The 14,498-nt window shown below is 44.9% G+C and overlaps 2 protein-coding genes across 2 annotated transcripts in view; one reads left to right on the forward strand and one right to left on the reverse strand.

The window, feature by feature from the left end:
- Positions 1-2,971: 2,971 nt before the first annotated feature.
- ankrd2 (ankyrin repeat domain 2 (stretch responsive muscle)) lies at positions 2,972-12,363 on the reverse strand (the record flags this gene model as incomplete). The annotated part of the gene is made up of 8 exons (XM_080849118.1): positions 2,972-3,112; positions 4,832-4,930; positions 5,481-5,579; positions 6,489-6,587; positions 7,604-7,702; positions 7,897-8,004; positions 9,457-9,591; positions 12,052-12,363. The coding sequence occupies 8 exons, from the start codon at positions 12,361-12,363 to the stop codon at positions 3,017-3,019; spliced, it is 1,047 nt and encodes a 348-aa protein (XP_080705244.1). The 3' UTR covers positions 2,972-3,016.
- A 1,728-nt stretch (positions 12,364-14,091) lies between these two features.
- st3gal7 (ST3 beta-galactoside alpha-2,3-sialyltransferase 7) overlaps positions 14,092-14,498 on the forward strand; it is a gene marked incomplete at its 5' end in the record, with an annotated part of 6,764 nt that continues 6,357 nt past the window's right edge. The window contains one exon of the mRNA XM_080849119.1: positions 14,092-14,096. Within this exon, the coding sequence (XP_080705245.1) occupies positions 14,092-14,096 (5 nt within the window). The remainder of the gene's footprint in view (positions 14,097-14,498) is intronic.

The following is a 14,498-nucleotide window of genomic DNA, read 5'->3' on the forward strand; positions in this document are numbered from 1 at the left end:
TTTATGTCTTTATGCCATGCCTATACTACTGGCGAAAAAATGTAATGAATCAAATAAAAACAATTAAATTAAGTGTTTAAAACAAAGACTTATAGTCATGAATAAAAACCTGAAGAAAATAAAAAGTTTTAATTCCCTTTTTAAGAGGTAGGCTTTTCCAGAGGGTTGGGGCACAGTTACTAAAGGCACTGTGTGCAGCATTGGTGTTTATGCTTGGGGTCGTGAGAAGACATTTATTGGAGGACCTTAGACAAGGCGATGGATCATACAAATAAATCAAATCGGAAATATAGGGTGGGGGCAAGGCCGTTAAGTGATTTATAAACAAGAAGGAGTATTTTAAACTCAATTCTTTGTTTTACAGGGATCCAGTGAAGTGAATTAAGAACAGGGGTGATATTACATTTTGATGTTCTAGTGACTATTCTAGCAGCTGCATTTTGGATAAGTTGAAGACTACTGCTAGGCCTACTGCTGCTGCTACTAACTATTACTACTACTGATATTACTCCTTTACTGTTACTTCTACTACTACTGATATTACTACTACTACTGCTGCTGTTACCACTACTATTTCTTCTTCTACTGCTATCACTACTACTGTGACTTATACTACTAGGCTGCACTTTTGCTCTCTGCTCTGCTGGCTACAGAGCACTCTTTGCTCTCTGCTCTCAGTTCTGGGATGGTTGTTTGGCATTGAATGCTTTTAGCATTTTTATGGGCCATTCGGCAATGAATTGGCAGTGGTATGGAATCAAAATTTAATTCTTAACTTTTGGTAAACTATGAGGTGAAGTAGCAAACTTAATTGTTATTTCGAAAGTGAATTTATGGAAATTAAGTTAAAATGAAATGAAATTAGGTCACATGTTTTGGACATAACTGATGTATTTATGTTTCAGCATGATTTATCAATAAATTAAATTCAGAAAAATATTTCTACATTTAAAAATGAATTCTAATATGTTTTTACTTGAAAGTATTAGATCGTTAGATTGAATAGAATTCCTCTGCCGAGCTTTGGTTAGAGTGAGGATGTACCATGCATACCCATAAGTCCCATTCAGCAGAAGGGTACACAATCCTGAGCTGTGAGCTTTGAGTGAAATATGCAGATACAATACACGATTGTGAGGTCATAAAGAGAGTTTCCAAGGAAAGGTGATGTACTTGAACTCAGGCAGTTAGCTAGACAACCACCACTGATAGCTTCATCATTGCAGCAGCACCAGCTTCAGAAGACAGCAAAGGACAGACTGAAAGAACGACGTGGGGAACATGGCAGACTCCTACCATCCGGTAGGCTTCTGTCACAGACAGAATGACACCGTATGCATGTGTGTTTGTGGTGTTTGTGGATTTAATAAGACGTACTGCATAGCAGTGAGTAATATGATAGCCACATAAAGTAACATCTCCATCATGTGTGTGTTAATGCGGTGAGTCAGACTGGCATTAACACAACATTTCTATAGTGTGCAGGCTTGTAAAGTGTGTATGTTTCTGTAGAAGGATGTTTGTGTCCATGACATAGAGGGTGTGTGAGTGTGTTGCTGCTCCACAGGCTTGGGGTGTGAACCTGCTTCAGCGAGAGCAGCGGGGGGAGGAGCCCCAAACCAGTCAGCCAAATGGGGTGGAGTCACAGTACCCCCACTCCGTTCACGACAACCGCGATGCTCTGACCACCAGCATTTACATGTTTGATGGGGTTAGTGTGTGTGTGTGTGTGTGTGTGTGTGTGTGAGTATGAGTGTGATCACCAGCATCCACATGTTTGATGGGGTAAGTGTGTGTGTGTGTGAGTAGAAGTGTGTTAATGTGTGTGTGCCTGCATGACTGCATGCCTGCATGTGTGTCTGTGCATGTGTATGTCTGTATGTGTCTCTGTGTGCCTGCATGTGCGTCTGTGCGTGTGTGTGTATGTCTGCGTGTGTCACTGTGTCATTTCTGAGTTAACTCGTGTGTGTGTGTGTGTGTGTGTGTGTGTGTGTGTGCGTAGGGTCTGGGCCGTAAGAAGTGTCTGGAGCGCCGGCAGCATGACTCTCATTTCTGGCTGTCCCACATGGGCGTCCCCGCGGCAGTGGGCGGAGCCTCTTCAGCCTACCAGACTGACTTCATGCCTCCCAGCGAGGAAGTGGAGGCAACACAGAGCCGGCGCTTTCCCAGAAGCCACCAGAAGTGCAGCAACATGGCGGCTGCAGCCCTGAAGCAGCAGGAGCCCTTCTTCTGGTTCGGCCGCCACAACGCCACACACGTACACGCAAGCGCCCCTGCACGTCACTGCCATCATCAAACCAGCCACAACATCAAAGCCGTGCTGCACTCATCAGAACAAGGACTAGAACCATCATCATCATCATCATCATCATCATCATCCTCCTAGACCCCTCCACGCTTAACAACTTTAGACCAGAACAGTAGTCATTTATACCATGTTTATTAACATCATCATCATCATCATCATCATCATCATCATCATCATCATCATCATCATCATAATCATCATCATCATCATCAATACTTACAATTTAAATATCATAAACATCATCATCACAGCATTTGCATCATCAACAAGCATTGTGTTGAACTTTTACATCCTCCAAATTAAATTAGCTTTGGACTATTTCTTGTCTTTAGGGTGTAAGGTATAGGCTGTTACTTTCACAGTCAGTGTAATTTGTGTGTGTGTGTGTGGGGGTGGGGGGGGGGCATATCTGTAAAACATCCTACTGAAGAATGCAAGTCCCTCCACCTAAGGGAAGATGGAGCCAATGAGTGACCAGCATGGCTTTCTCTATTCATTTCTTTAATGGCTTAACAGAGTCACAGTATCCCCACTCTATCCACTCCGCGATGCTCTGACCACCAACATTTACATGTTTGATGGGGTTAGTGCGTGCGTGCGTTAGTGTGTGTGTGTGTGTGTGTGTGTGTGTGTGTGTGTGTGTGTGTGTGTGTGTGTGTGTGTGTGTGTGTGTGTGTGTGTGTGTGTGTGTGTGTGTGTGTTGGTCTTCTACTGCCCCACGTCTCTCAGCTGTTCCATCTTCTTCAGCATCTCCAGAGTGTCAGACTGCCAGGAGTTCAACTGCTCCATGGCTCTCAGTCCTTCCTAATGCACAGACACACACACATGCACACAGACACACACACACACACAGACACACACACACACACACTCACACACACACACACACACACACACACACACACACACACACACATATACAGTGGGGGAAATAAGTATTTGAACCCCTGGCGATTTCGCAAGTTTGGCCACTTGCAAAGAAACGTGTGATCTATAATTATAATGGTAGGTGTATATTAACAGTGAGAAACAGAATATCAACAAATAAATCCAGAAAATGCATTTTATAACATTTCTGACTTTATTTACATTTGATGCAGAAAATAAGTATTTGAACCCCTAGCAAAACTGACTGACAAAAATTACTTAGTACTTGGTGGAATAACCCTTGTTGGCAAGCACAGACGTCAGACGTTTCTTGTAGTTGGTCACCAGGTTTACACACATCTCAGGAGGGATTTTGGTCCACTCCTCTTTGCAGATCCTCTCCAAATCTTTAAGGTTGCGTTTTCAATGGGAGGGAATGAGGTTCAAGCCCAATATTCCATGTCACATGGCCCAATCCATAGTCCCCTTGATGGGGTGGAGTCGTCCTGTACCCTTGGCAGAGAAACAGCCCCAAAGCATAATGTTTCCACCTCCATGCTTGACGGTGGGTATGATGTGCTCTTGGGGTCATATTCAGCATTCCTCGCCGTTTCAAACACGGCAAGAGTTGATGCCAAAGAGCTTGATTTTGGTCTCATCTGACCACATTGTCTCCCAATCCTCCTTAGAATCATTCAAGTGTGCAATGGCAAACTTCAGATGGCCCTGTGCATGCGCTTCCTTGAGCAGGGGGACCTTGCGAGTGCTGCAGTACTTCAAAAAAGTACGGTGTGTTGCCAATGGTTTTCTTGGTGACTGTGGTCCCAGCTGCCCAGTTGCTTCCATTTACGAATAATCGCACCAATAGTTGTCTGCTTCTCACCAAGCTGCGTGCCAATGGTTTTGTAGCCCATTTCAGCCTTTTGCAGGTCTACAATCTTATCTCTGACGTCCTGGGCAACTCTTTGGTCTTTCCCATGGTATGATTCTTTGGACAGGTTTCTTTTATAAACGTCACCAGTTGAGATCAGGTGTACCTTGTTAGACCTAATGAGGACTAATCTGTGTGCTTCTTGGGCACATAACTGGTCATTGTCAGCCAGAATACTTGCTGTTTGCTTGGGGGTTCAAATACTTATTTTCTGCATCAAATGCAAATAAAGTCATAAATGTTGAAAAATGCAGTTTTCTGAATTGTTTTGTTGATATTCTGTTTCTCACTGTTAAATTACACCTACCAATACAATTCCAGATCACACATTTCTTTGCAAGTGGCCAAACTTGCGAAATAGGTAGGGGTTCAAATACTTATTTTCCCCACTGTACATTTCTCATGAGTGTTTGTTTCTTGTGTGTGTGTGTGTGTTTCTCAAGTCTGTGTTTTTCTTGTGTGTGTGTGTGTTTCTCATGTCTGTGTGTTTCTCGTGTGTGTGTTTGTCATGTGTGTTCGTTAATCACAGCAATGTGTACTTCAGCTCCAGACAGGATGAGTAGCTTGTGTGTGTGTAAGTACATGTTTGTGTGTGTGTGCACAGTGTGTGTGTATGTTCATCATGTGTGTGTGCAAAGTGTGAGCTTATGTACGTGTGTGTGTGTGTGCACAGTGTGTGTGTATGTACAGTATATGTGTGTGTGTGCAGTGTGTGTGTTACTCACAGCATTGGTAATGTGTGTTTCAGCCCCAGACAGGATGAGTAGCTTGGCAATATTTTGGCGATTGAGTCTCACAGCATCATGCAGGGCTGTGTCTCCCTCCTGTTCAGACATTAACATAGCATTAATATACGTGTTTGTGTGCATATGTGTATGTAAATGTGTGCATGGGAAATAACATACCATTAACCTACGTGTGTGTGTGCATATGTGTATATAAGTGTGTCTGTAGGAGATAGCATACCATTAACATACCGGTCTGTGTGTGTGTGTGTATTTTTTACCCGTTCTGTGCATGTGTGCGTAATATGTGTGTTTGTTTACCCGGTCTGTGTGTGTGTGTGTGTGTGTGTGTGTGTGTGTGTGTGTGTGTGTGTGTGTGTGTTGATATGTGTGTGTGTGTGTGTGTGTTTTACCCAGTCTCTGTGTGTGTGTGTGTGTGTGTGTGTGTGTATGTGTGTGTGTGTGTGTGTGTGTGTGTGTGTGTGTGTGTGTGTTTGTGTGTGTGTGTGTGTGTGTGTGTGTGTGTGTGTGTGTGTGTGTGTGTGTGTGTGTGTTGATGTGTGTGTGTGTTTTACCCGGTCTGTGTGTGTGTGTGTGTTTGTGGGTGTGTTTGTGTGTGTGTGTGTGTGTGTGTGTGTGTGTGTTTTACCCGGTCTTTGCAGTTGATTTTGACTCCACTGGTGATGAGATAATCCACCACATGGCAGTGTCCTGTTCTAGTGGCTACATGCAAGGGAGTACTCAAGAGCTGACAAACACACACCAACACACACACACACACACACACATGCACACACACACACACACACACACACACACACACACACACACACACACAGCCACAGATACACATATGTGCACAGACTCACAAAGACACACACGCACCCACAGACAGACACACACAAACACACACACACACACACCCACACACAGTAAGTATCGGATTTAGAGAAAGGTATTCAGTATCCGTTCATCCACAATCCACTCTTTAATTCTTTATGTTCAAAGATTTGGAGAAGTCACATATCACACATCTCCCAGATCTCCCACACCAACACCCACATCAACACCATCAGACATGTTAGCCTATCTCCGATTCAAACACTCACATCAACACCATCAGACATGTTAGCCTCTCTCCGATTCAAACACTCACATCAACACCATCAGACATGTTAGCCTATCTCCGATTCAAACACTCACATCAACACCATCAGACATGTTAGCCTATCTCCGATTCAAACACTCACATCAACACCATCAGACATGTTAGCCTCTCTCCGATTCAAACACTCACATCAACAACATCAGACATGTTAGCCTATCTCTGATTCAAACACTCACATCAACACTATCAGGCATGTTAGCCTATCTCCGATTCAAACACTCACATCAACACCATCAGACATGTTAGCCTATTTCCGATTCAAACACTCACATCAACACCATCAGACATGTTAGCCTATTTCCGATTCAAACACTCACATCAACACCATCAGGCATGTTAGCCTATTTCCAGGGTTAGGGCTAGGTTTTCAGCACAAACACTCATTGTACTATCATAACAATATTGAAACATATGAGGCACGACGCACGCAGGCATACATACGCATGCACATAGGCATGCACACACACACACACACACACACACACACACCTTGTCCTCGGCTTTGAGGTTGGCTCCATGGTTGTGGAGAAGTTTAAGAGCAGCCAGACTGCCCCCCCTACAGGCCCAGTGCACTGCTGTGCTGTCCAGCTAGAACACACACACACACACGTACGTACACAGACAGTACACAGACACAGACAGACGTTTTGGTAGGTTTTTATTAAAAATGTGAACATTGAACACTGGCGATTTTTTTTACTGTTACTTTTAAGGCACTCAAATACTGTCATGCTGTCAATGAGAATAAATAAATAAAATAAAAAAATGACACAGATGTCAGTTACACTCCATCATCCTATGGTCAACCCATTTTGGCATAGACTATTGGATTTCTTAGAGGCATGGGTAGGACTTTCTTTGCCATTTTCCCCACATTTATGCCTTCTGGGTGAAAAAAACAGAAATTCCACAACCGACAAAAAGTGCCCATTCAGTTTTGATGGTTGGGATAGCATCAGCTGCCAGATTTATATTTAGTAAATTATAGGAACGCAACCACAATACCAACATTTAACGAATGGAAAGTTTTGATGAGTGAAACAACATCATATGAGGTTATGTCGGCAAGAATTAGGGGCAGAGGGCCGGTGGGTTTGGGAAATTGGGATTACTTTATGGAATACCTGACATCTAACTAGCAGACTGCAAGGATCTCAAAAACAGCCTTTGTACACGTGCCAATTCATTTTGTTAATCTTTTATTTTATCAATGCTGTGGTGTATGATCGGTGACCGTATATACCTTTGTAGTTTTTCTTTTCTGTATGTTGTTTTCTTTTAACCAGGAACACTCAACCAATATGTTATTTTGTATTCTGACCTTCCTTTTTCTGTACAATGTACCCTATGAGATATGTACCATGTATACCGGTCACACACACACACACACACACTGGACTGACTGAAATAAACACATGAAACAAAATCTGTGATACTCACCAAACCGTGGTACACACCTACGGTACTGTCGCATCTCTAGTGTGTGTGTGTGTGTGTGTGTGTGTGTGTGTGTGTGTGTGTGTGTGTGTGTGTGTGTGTGTGTGTCTGTGTGTGTGTCTGTGTGTGTGTGTTTGTGTGTGTGTGAAGGGTGTGTGAGGTCTCACCTTGTCTTTCAGACCTATGTCAGCTCCGTGTTCCAGGAGCTTCTTCATAACAACTGTGTGGTTTCCCTGGGCAGCCTGATGTAGTGCTGTTTTCCTAAACTACAAACACACACACACTCGCACGCACACACACACACACACACACACACACACACACACACACACACACGCACACACACCTTATTACAGGTGTTGGGGTGTCTCTCTAAGAACACACAAACACTCTTTTTACCCCCCTCCCCCCACACACACATATACACACACACACACACCACACACACACACACACACACCTTATTGCAGGTATCGGAGTCTCCCCCATCTTGCAGGAACTTCTCCACCACCCTGAGTTTGCCTTTAGAAGCTGCCTTCAGAAAGTCTGCTGGATCAACGGGCCCCACCTAAGTCACCCATACAGACGCACACACACACACGCACACACACAACACACACACACACACACAACACACACATAACACACATAAACACACACACTCATGCACGCACACGCACACGCGCACACACACACACACACACGCACACACATACACCCACACACATGCACACAGACACACACACACACACACACATACATGCACACACACACATGCACACACACACACACGCATACACAAATATACGCGCACACACACACACACACATACACACGCACACATATGCACACACACCAGACATAGACATGTAAATGGTGACCCATTGGCAGCAGAATACATTTTTTAGGCAAATTCAGCTAAACCAGTCCTGCCCACAGGCTATGAACAGGGATAAGGTCGAGCTGGGAACAGAAACACACTCAAACACACACACACAAACACAGATATGTGCTATGCACAGGGTTAGGGTCAAGCTGAGAACAGTACAATCAGGTGCTTAAGAAATCTAAAAGAATCCATTTGTGAAGGAGTGACACCAGTGGAGGAGTGAGGCCAGAGGAGGAGTGAGACCAGTGGAGGAGTGAGACCAGTGGAGGAGTGAGACCAGTGGAGGAGTGAGACCAGTGGAGGAGTGACACCAGTGGAGGAGTGAGACCAGTGGAGGAGTGACACCAGTGGAGGAGTGAGACCAGTGGAGGATTGAGACCAGTGGAGGAGTGAGACCAGTGGAGGAGTGACACCAGTGGAGGAGTGAGGCCAGAGGAGGAGTGACACCAGTGGAGGAGTGAGACCAGTGGAGGAGTGACACCAGTGGAGGAGTGAGACCAGTGGAGGATTGAGACCAGTGGAGGAGTGAGACCAGTGGAGGAGTGAGACCAGTGAAGGAGTGAGACCAGTGGAGGAGTGGAGGAGTGAGACCAATGGAGGATTGAGACCAGTGGAGGAGTGACACCAGTGAAGGAGTGACACCAGTGAAGGAGTGAGACCAAAGACCTGGAAGTGGTTCAGGTGGTAGAGGTTCAGCAATCGGAAGGTTGCTAGTTCGATCCCAACTCCTCCTCACCAAGTGTCCTTGAGCAAATCACTGAACCCCCAACCGCTCCCAATGTGTAGATTGGCAACTTAGATAGTAGCTTCTGCCATCGGTGGACTTGGGACTTGGGACTTGCCTGGGCGCCGCTCACAACAGACGGAGCATGGAGCTGGGCGGAGTCTACAAGGGGACTCATCGGCCACAACCACATGGAGATGGATGAGCATGGATGGACAGGCGAGGCCATTGCAGAGTCATGCCCTTTTCCAGTGACACAACATCCGAACATTAAAATCCACGATTACAAAATCTTCAGCAGCACTTTTACATGCAAGCAAATGTTCTCAAGGAGAACTCAATGATTAGAATTGTGTGTATATGTGTTTTTATTATTGAGTGCATGCGAGTGAGTGAGAGCCTCTCACCACAGGTGCCTCCACCACCACCTTTGGGATCCTTGCAGCCCTCTGCTTGGCCTGCCTCCTCCTGCGCAGCTCCGCCACAAGCTCCACCCCTCCAAGTTCGCAACCTTCAGCTGTCCCCTGCTGCACCTCATCAACCTGTGAGTTAGGGTGTGTGTGTGTGAGTAAGGGTGTGTGTGTGAGTTAGGGTGTTTGTGTGTGTGTGTGAGTTAGGGTGTGTGTGTGTGTGTGTGTGTGTGTGTGTGTGTGTGTGTGTGAGTAAGGGTGTGTGTGTGTGTGTGTGTGTGTGTGTGTGTGTTTGTGTGTGTGTGTGTGTGTGTGTGTGTGTGTGTGTGTGTGTGTGTGTGTGTGTGTGTGTGTGTGTGTGTGTGTGTGTGTGTGTGTGTGTGTGTGTGTGTGTGTGTGAAGTAGAAAGATGGTGAGTTTATTTCTACAGCACATTTCACACACAGAGCTTTATATAAATAAAAGCAGAAGGAACATCCAAAAGAAAGATAAGGACAAGTGAGGAGATACAAATATAAGTAAGATATTTAAATATATAAGATATTAAAGATCATGATAAAAATTACATAGAAACTACACTAAATAGAAATAAAATTGTTATGGAAGTAGCAACGACTGTGTGTTTGATTCTTTTGGAACACCCAATAGAGAACTGCAGACCACTGGTCTGAATAGAATCCATAATAGAATCTTTTTGTAATACAATCCGTAATAGAGCCGAACAGCGGATAGATAAAGGCCTGAAACAGCCTGAGACAAGTAAATAGGACCACCAATCTCTTTAGGAACATAGAATAGAGAACCTTGGCATAATAGCCCGAATAGAACCTGCAGTAGAGCTGTTGTCAGAAGAAGTCTTAATCTAGGCGTGCCAATAGGACTTAACTTTAATCACAATTCAATTCAATTCAATTCAATTCAATTCAATTCAATTCAATTCAATTCAATTCAATTCAGTTCAGTTCAGTTCAGTTCAGTTCAGTTCAGTTCAGTTAAATTCAATTCAATTCAGTTAATTTCAATTCAATTCAGCACAGCCTAACACACACTGGGTGCAGTCTAACACACACACACACACACACACACACACACACACACACACACACAAAGACGCACACACTGGGTGGTGTCTAAAACACACACACACACACACACACACGCACACACACACACACACACACACACACACACACTGGGTGCTGTCTAAAACAAACACACACACACACTGGGTGCTGTTTAACACACACACACACACACACTGGGAGCTGTCTAAAACACACACACACACACACTGGGTGCTGTTTAACACACACACACACACACTGGGAGCTGTCTAAAACACACACACACACATACTGGGTGCTGTCTAACACACAAACACACACACACACACACACACACACACACACACTGGGTGCTGTTTAACACACACACACACACACACACACACACACACACACACACACACACACACACACACACACACACACACACAACACACACACACGCTGGGTCCAGTCTAACACACACACACACACACACACACACACACACACACTGGGTCCAGTCTTACACACACACACACACACACACAGACACTGGGTGCTGTCTAACACAGACACACACAAACACACACACACACACACACACACACACAGACACTGGGTGCTGTCTAACACACACACACACACACTGGGTCCAGTCTTATACACACACACACAGACACTGGGTGCTGTCTAACACAGACACACACAAACACACACACACACACACACACACACACACACACACACAGACACTGGGTGCTGTCTAACACACACACACACACACTGGGTGCTGTCTGTTGCTGTGGCTGTGGCTGCATAAGCCTCTTGTGTGTTTGTCCCCACCAGCCACAGCCCACAACCTATTGGGTGTGTGTGTGTGTGTGTGTGTGTGTGTGTGTGTGTGTGTGTGTGTGTGTGTGTGTGTGTTAGAGAGAGAGACAGACGGAATGTGTCTGTGTGTGTATATGTGATGGACAGATAGTGAGGGAGTGTGTGTGTGTCTGGAATTTGAATTCCACTCGAGTCACACAACTTTAGAGCTTGTAAACAGATGTCACAGAGATACAGAGGCAGCGGTATAAAACCATTTGTGCACACAAACACACACACACACACACAAACACACACACACACACACACACACACACACACACCGCACACACACACACACACACACACACACACACACACACACACACACACACCGCACACACACACAGCAGTCTGTGGCTCATGAAGCAGACCATCGGTAGTGTTTACAACAGTGTTTACTATCAGCTGTTCAGATGCTATAAACACACAGACACACACACTCTCACTCTCAGACACATACATACACACATACTCACTCTCAGACCCACACACACACACACACTCACACAGCTGGGAACCTAACACTCTGCTTATCTTCAGCATCTGACTACAGAACACCAAACTTCACACGGACATGCTTCCACGGTGGCTGAGCTCTGTGTGTAAATTGTTTACTCACAACTGGGATGATGCTTCAAACTCCTCAAACACCTTAAACTTCTTAAACTCCTACCTCCTCCCTTCTGTACATTCCAACACTCTTATTTTCTCCTCCTCTAGGCTCCTCACTCCTTTCTCTGGTTGACATCTCTGTGGGATTCTGACTCAAGTCTTCGGTAGACTCAAGTCTTCTGCTGGTCTCTCCTATTGTGGTCATCCTGCTGGTCTTTCCTGCTGTTGAGATCTCCCTGGTCTCTCCTGCCGTTGACACCCCGCTGGTCTCTCCGGCTGTTGAAATCTTGTTGGTGTCTCTACTGTGCTCCTGTCTCTCTTCAGTGGGAATCTGACTCAGCTCTGCTGGTACCTCGCTGGTGTCCTCAGCCATAATACACACTGTAAACGAGTGTGTCTGTCGGTGTTGGTCTGACACACTCTGACGACAGAGCAATGTCTTATACACCACAGACGGCATGCATGGAGCCCTTGTGAGTGTCCGCGTGATGAGGGCATTGCTACTGAAACAGGGCACACACACACACACACACACACACACACACACACACACACACACACACACACACACACACACACGTTCTCCTGGACAAATCAACTCCTCTACAAAAGCCAAAGGCCCCATAAACAGCCTGCTGCAGAGCATGGACTATTTATTAGAATTCCATAGAGTGTGTGTGTGTGTGTGCCTGTGACAGCCTTCTGGACAAAATGTTATTAATAAGTATCAATGTTAATGTTATTTATATTTATTTCATTAGTATCATCTGATGCCTTGTAAATGCCTGGTTTAACAAGCACACACACACACACACACACACACACACACGCATCTCCCTCATCCCTCATTCTTACACAGCATGCAGAGAGTGTGTGATTAATGAGCGCATGACCATCATTTCCTTTAGCAGACACACACACACTCAAACACATACATACACAAACATACACACACACACACACTCAAACACATACACTCACACAAACCCACACAAACACACACTACAGAAAATGAGAGTGTTCAGAATGTTATCAGGGTGAAAGATAGATTAGAAATCGAACCAGGGTGGCGGCGTCTCGGGAGCTTAGTGGGACATATTTTATGTGATTTAAGCTATCTACACGACTTTTTTATGTCTATATTGACTCGGTTAGTTGTGTATGTGCAACACGGATGTTGCCGAGGATTGTAGGTCTTAATTAAAGCGCTCTAAACCATTATTGATAGGTTATTGCTAACGCTTAGACAAAAAATCCCCATAATCACAGCCCAATGGGTCAGTATCAGACTCATATTCTGACTAGAATTATGAGTATGACATCGTCAGGCTACCTGAATGCAGTTTGTAGTTGCCAAAGTGACTGTGACAGTTCAACCAGCCTTTAATATCACAGGCACAGTACAAATAGGCAGACTGCAACTGTAAGACCCCAGGCACAGTATAAATAGGCAGACTGCACCTTTAAGACCCCAGGCACAGTACAGATGGAAACACTTAAACCCTTTGCAGTGTACGTTTAAGTATGCTTGCCCCAACTCACCATACTTACAGTGTGGTATTTGTTTACCTAGGTAAGTATGCTTGCTCTGACTAAGCATACTTACAGTGTGGTATCAGTTGAAGTACGCTTAGCCTGAATCAGTATACCTACAGTGCGGTATTTGTTTTAAGTACGCTTGGCCTGACCTACTTGTCACTGATATGTAAATGTGACTGAACCAGTCTGGCAGGGTACATAGTCTGTTTCTATGGCGACCAGTGAATCATTAACCTGATAGAGACAGAGCAGAACTCTGACCACACAGAGACCAGTGTGTGTGTGTGTGTGTGTGTGTGAAAGAACCGTGAGTGTGTGTTTCAGCACAGCAGCTCAAAAGTTCATTCGTTTTGGTCATTAGTTGATTCATTATTTAGTGTATCTGAGGTTAATTAATTATTTAGTGTATCTGAAGTTGCACAGGTGTAACTTCCAACGTGTGATAGGGTAGTGTAGGTGAGTGTGTGTGAGTGTGTGTGAGCGTGCGTGTGTGAGTGTGTGTGAGCGACTGGAGAGGGACGATGGTGGCTCAGAAGAATCTTGGTGTGACTGACCCAGACGAATGGAGTGAGCCTCTACTGCCTGCTATTCCAAACACACACACTGACACATACACTCACACACACACCAATACACAAACTCACACACACACCAACACACACACTCACTCACAGCAGGCCAGCAGCAGGTCTAAGAGGGGGGATGCCAGAGAGTTCTTCCTCAGCCGGTGAGTGTGTGTGTGTGTGTGTGTGTGTGTGTTTGAGTGTGTGTTTGAGTGTGTGTGTGTTTGAGTGTGTGTGTGTGTGTGTGTGTGTGTGTGTGTGAACATACAATACTACGTATGTTTATCATGTATGGTCACCCATTTGATGCTTTTCTTTGCCTTGTTTGTGTTCTGGGACTCCAGTCATGTTTGTATGTCGTAATAACTGCCCCTTCAGATCACATGACCTGATGCTATTGATAGTT

This window comes from Sprattus sprattus (assembly GCF_963457725.1).
Source record: "Sprattus sprattus genome assembly, chromosome: 12".
In the NCBI taxonomy this organism is placed as follows: Eukaryota; Metazoa; Chordata; class Actinopteri; order Clupeiformes; family Clupeidae; genus Sprattus; species Sprattus sprattus.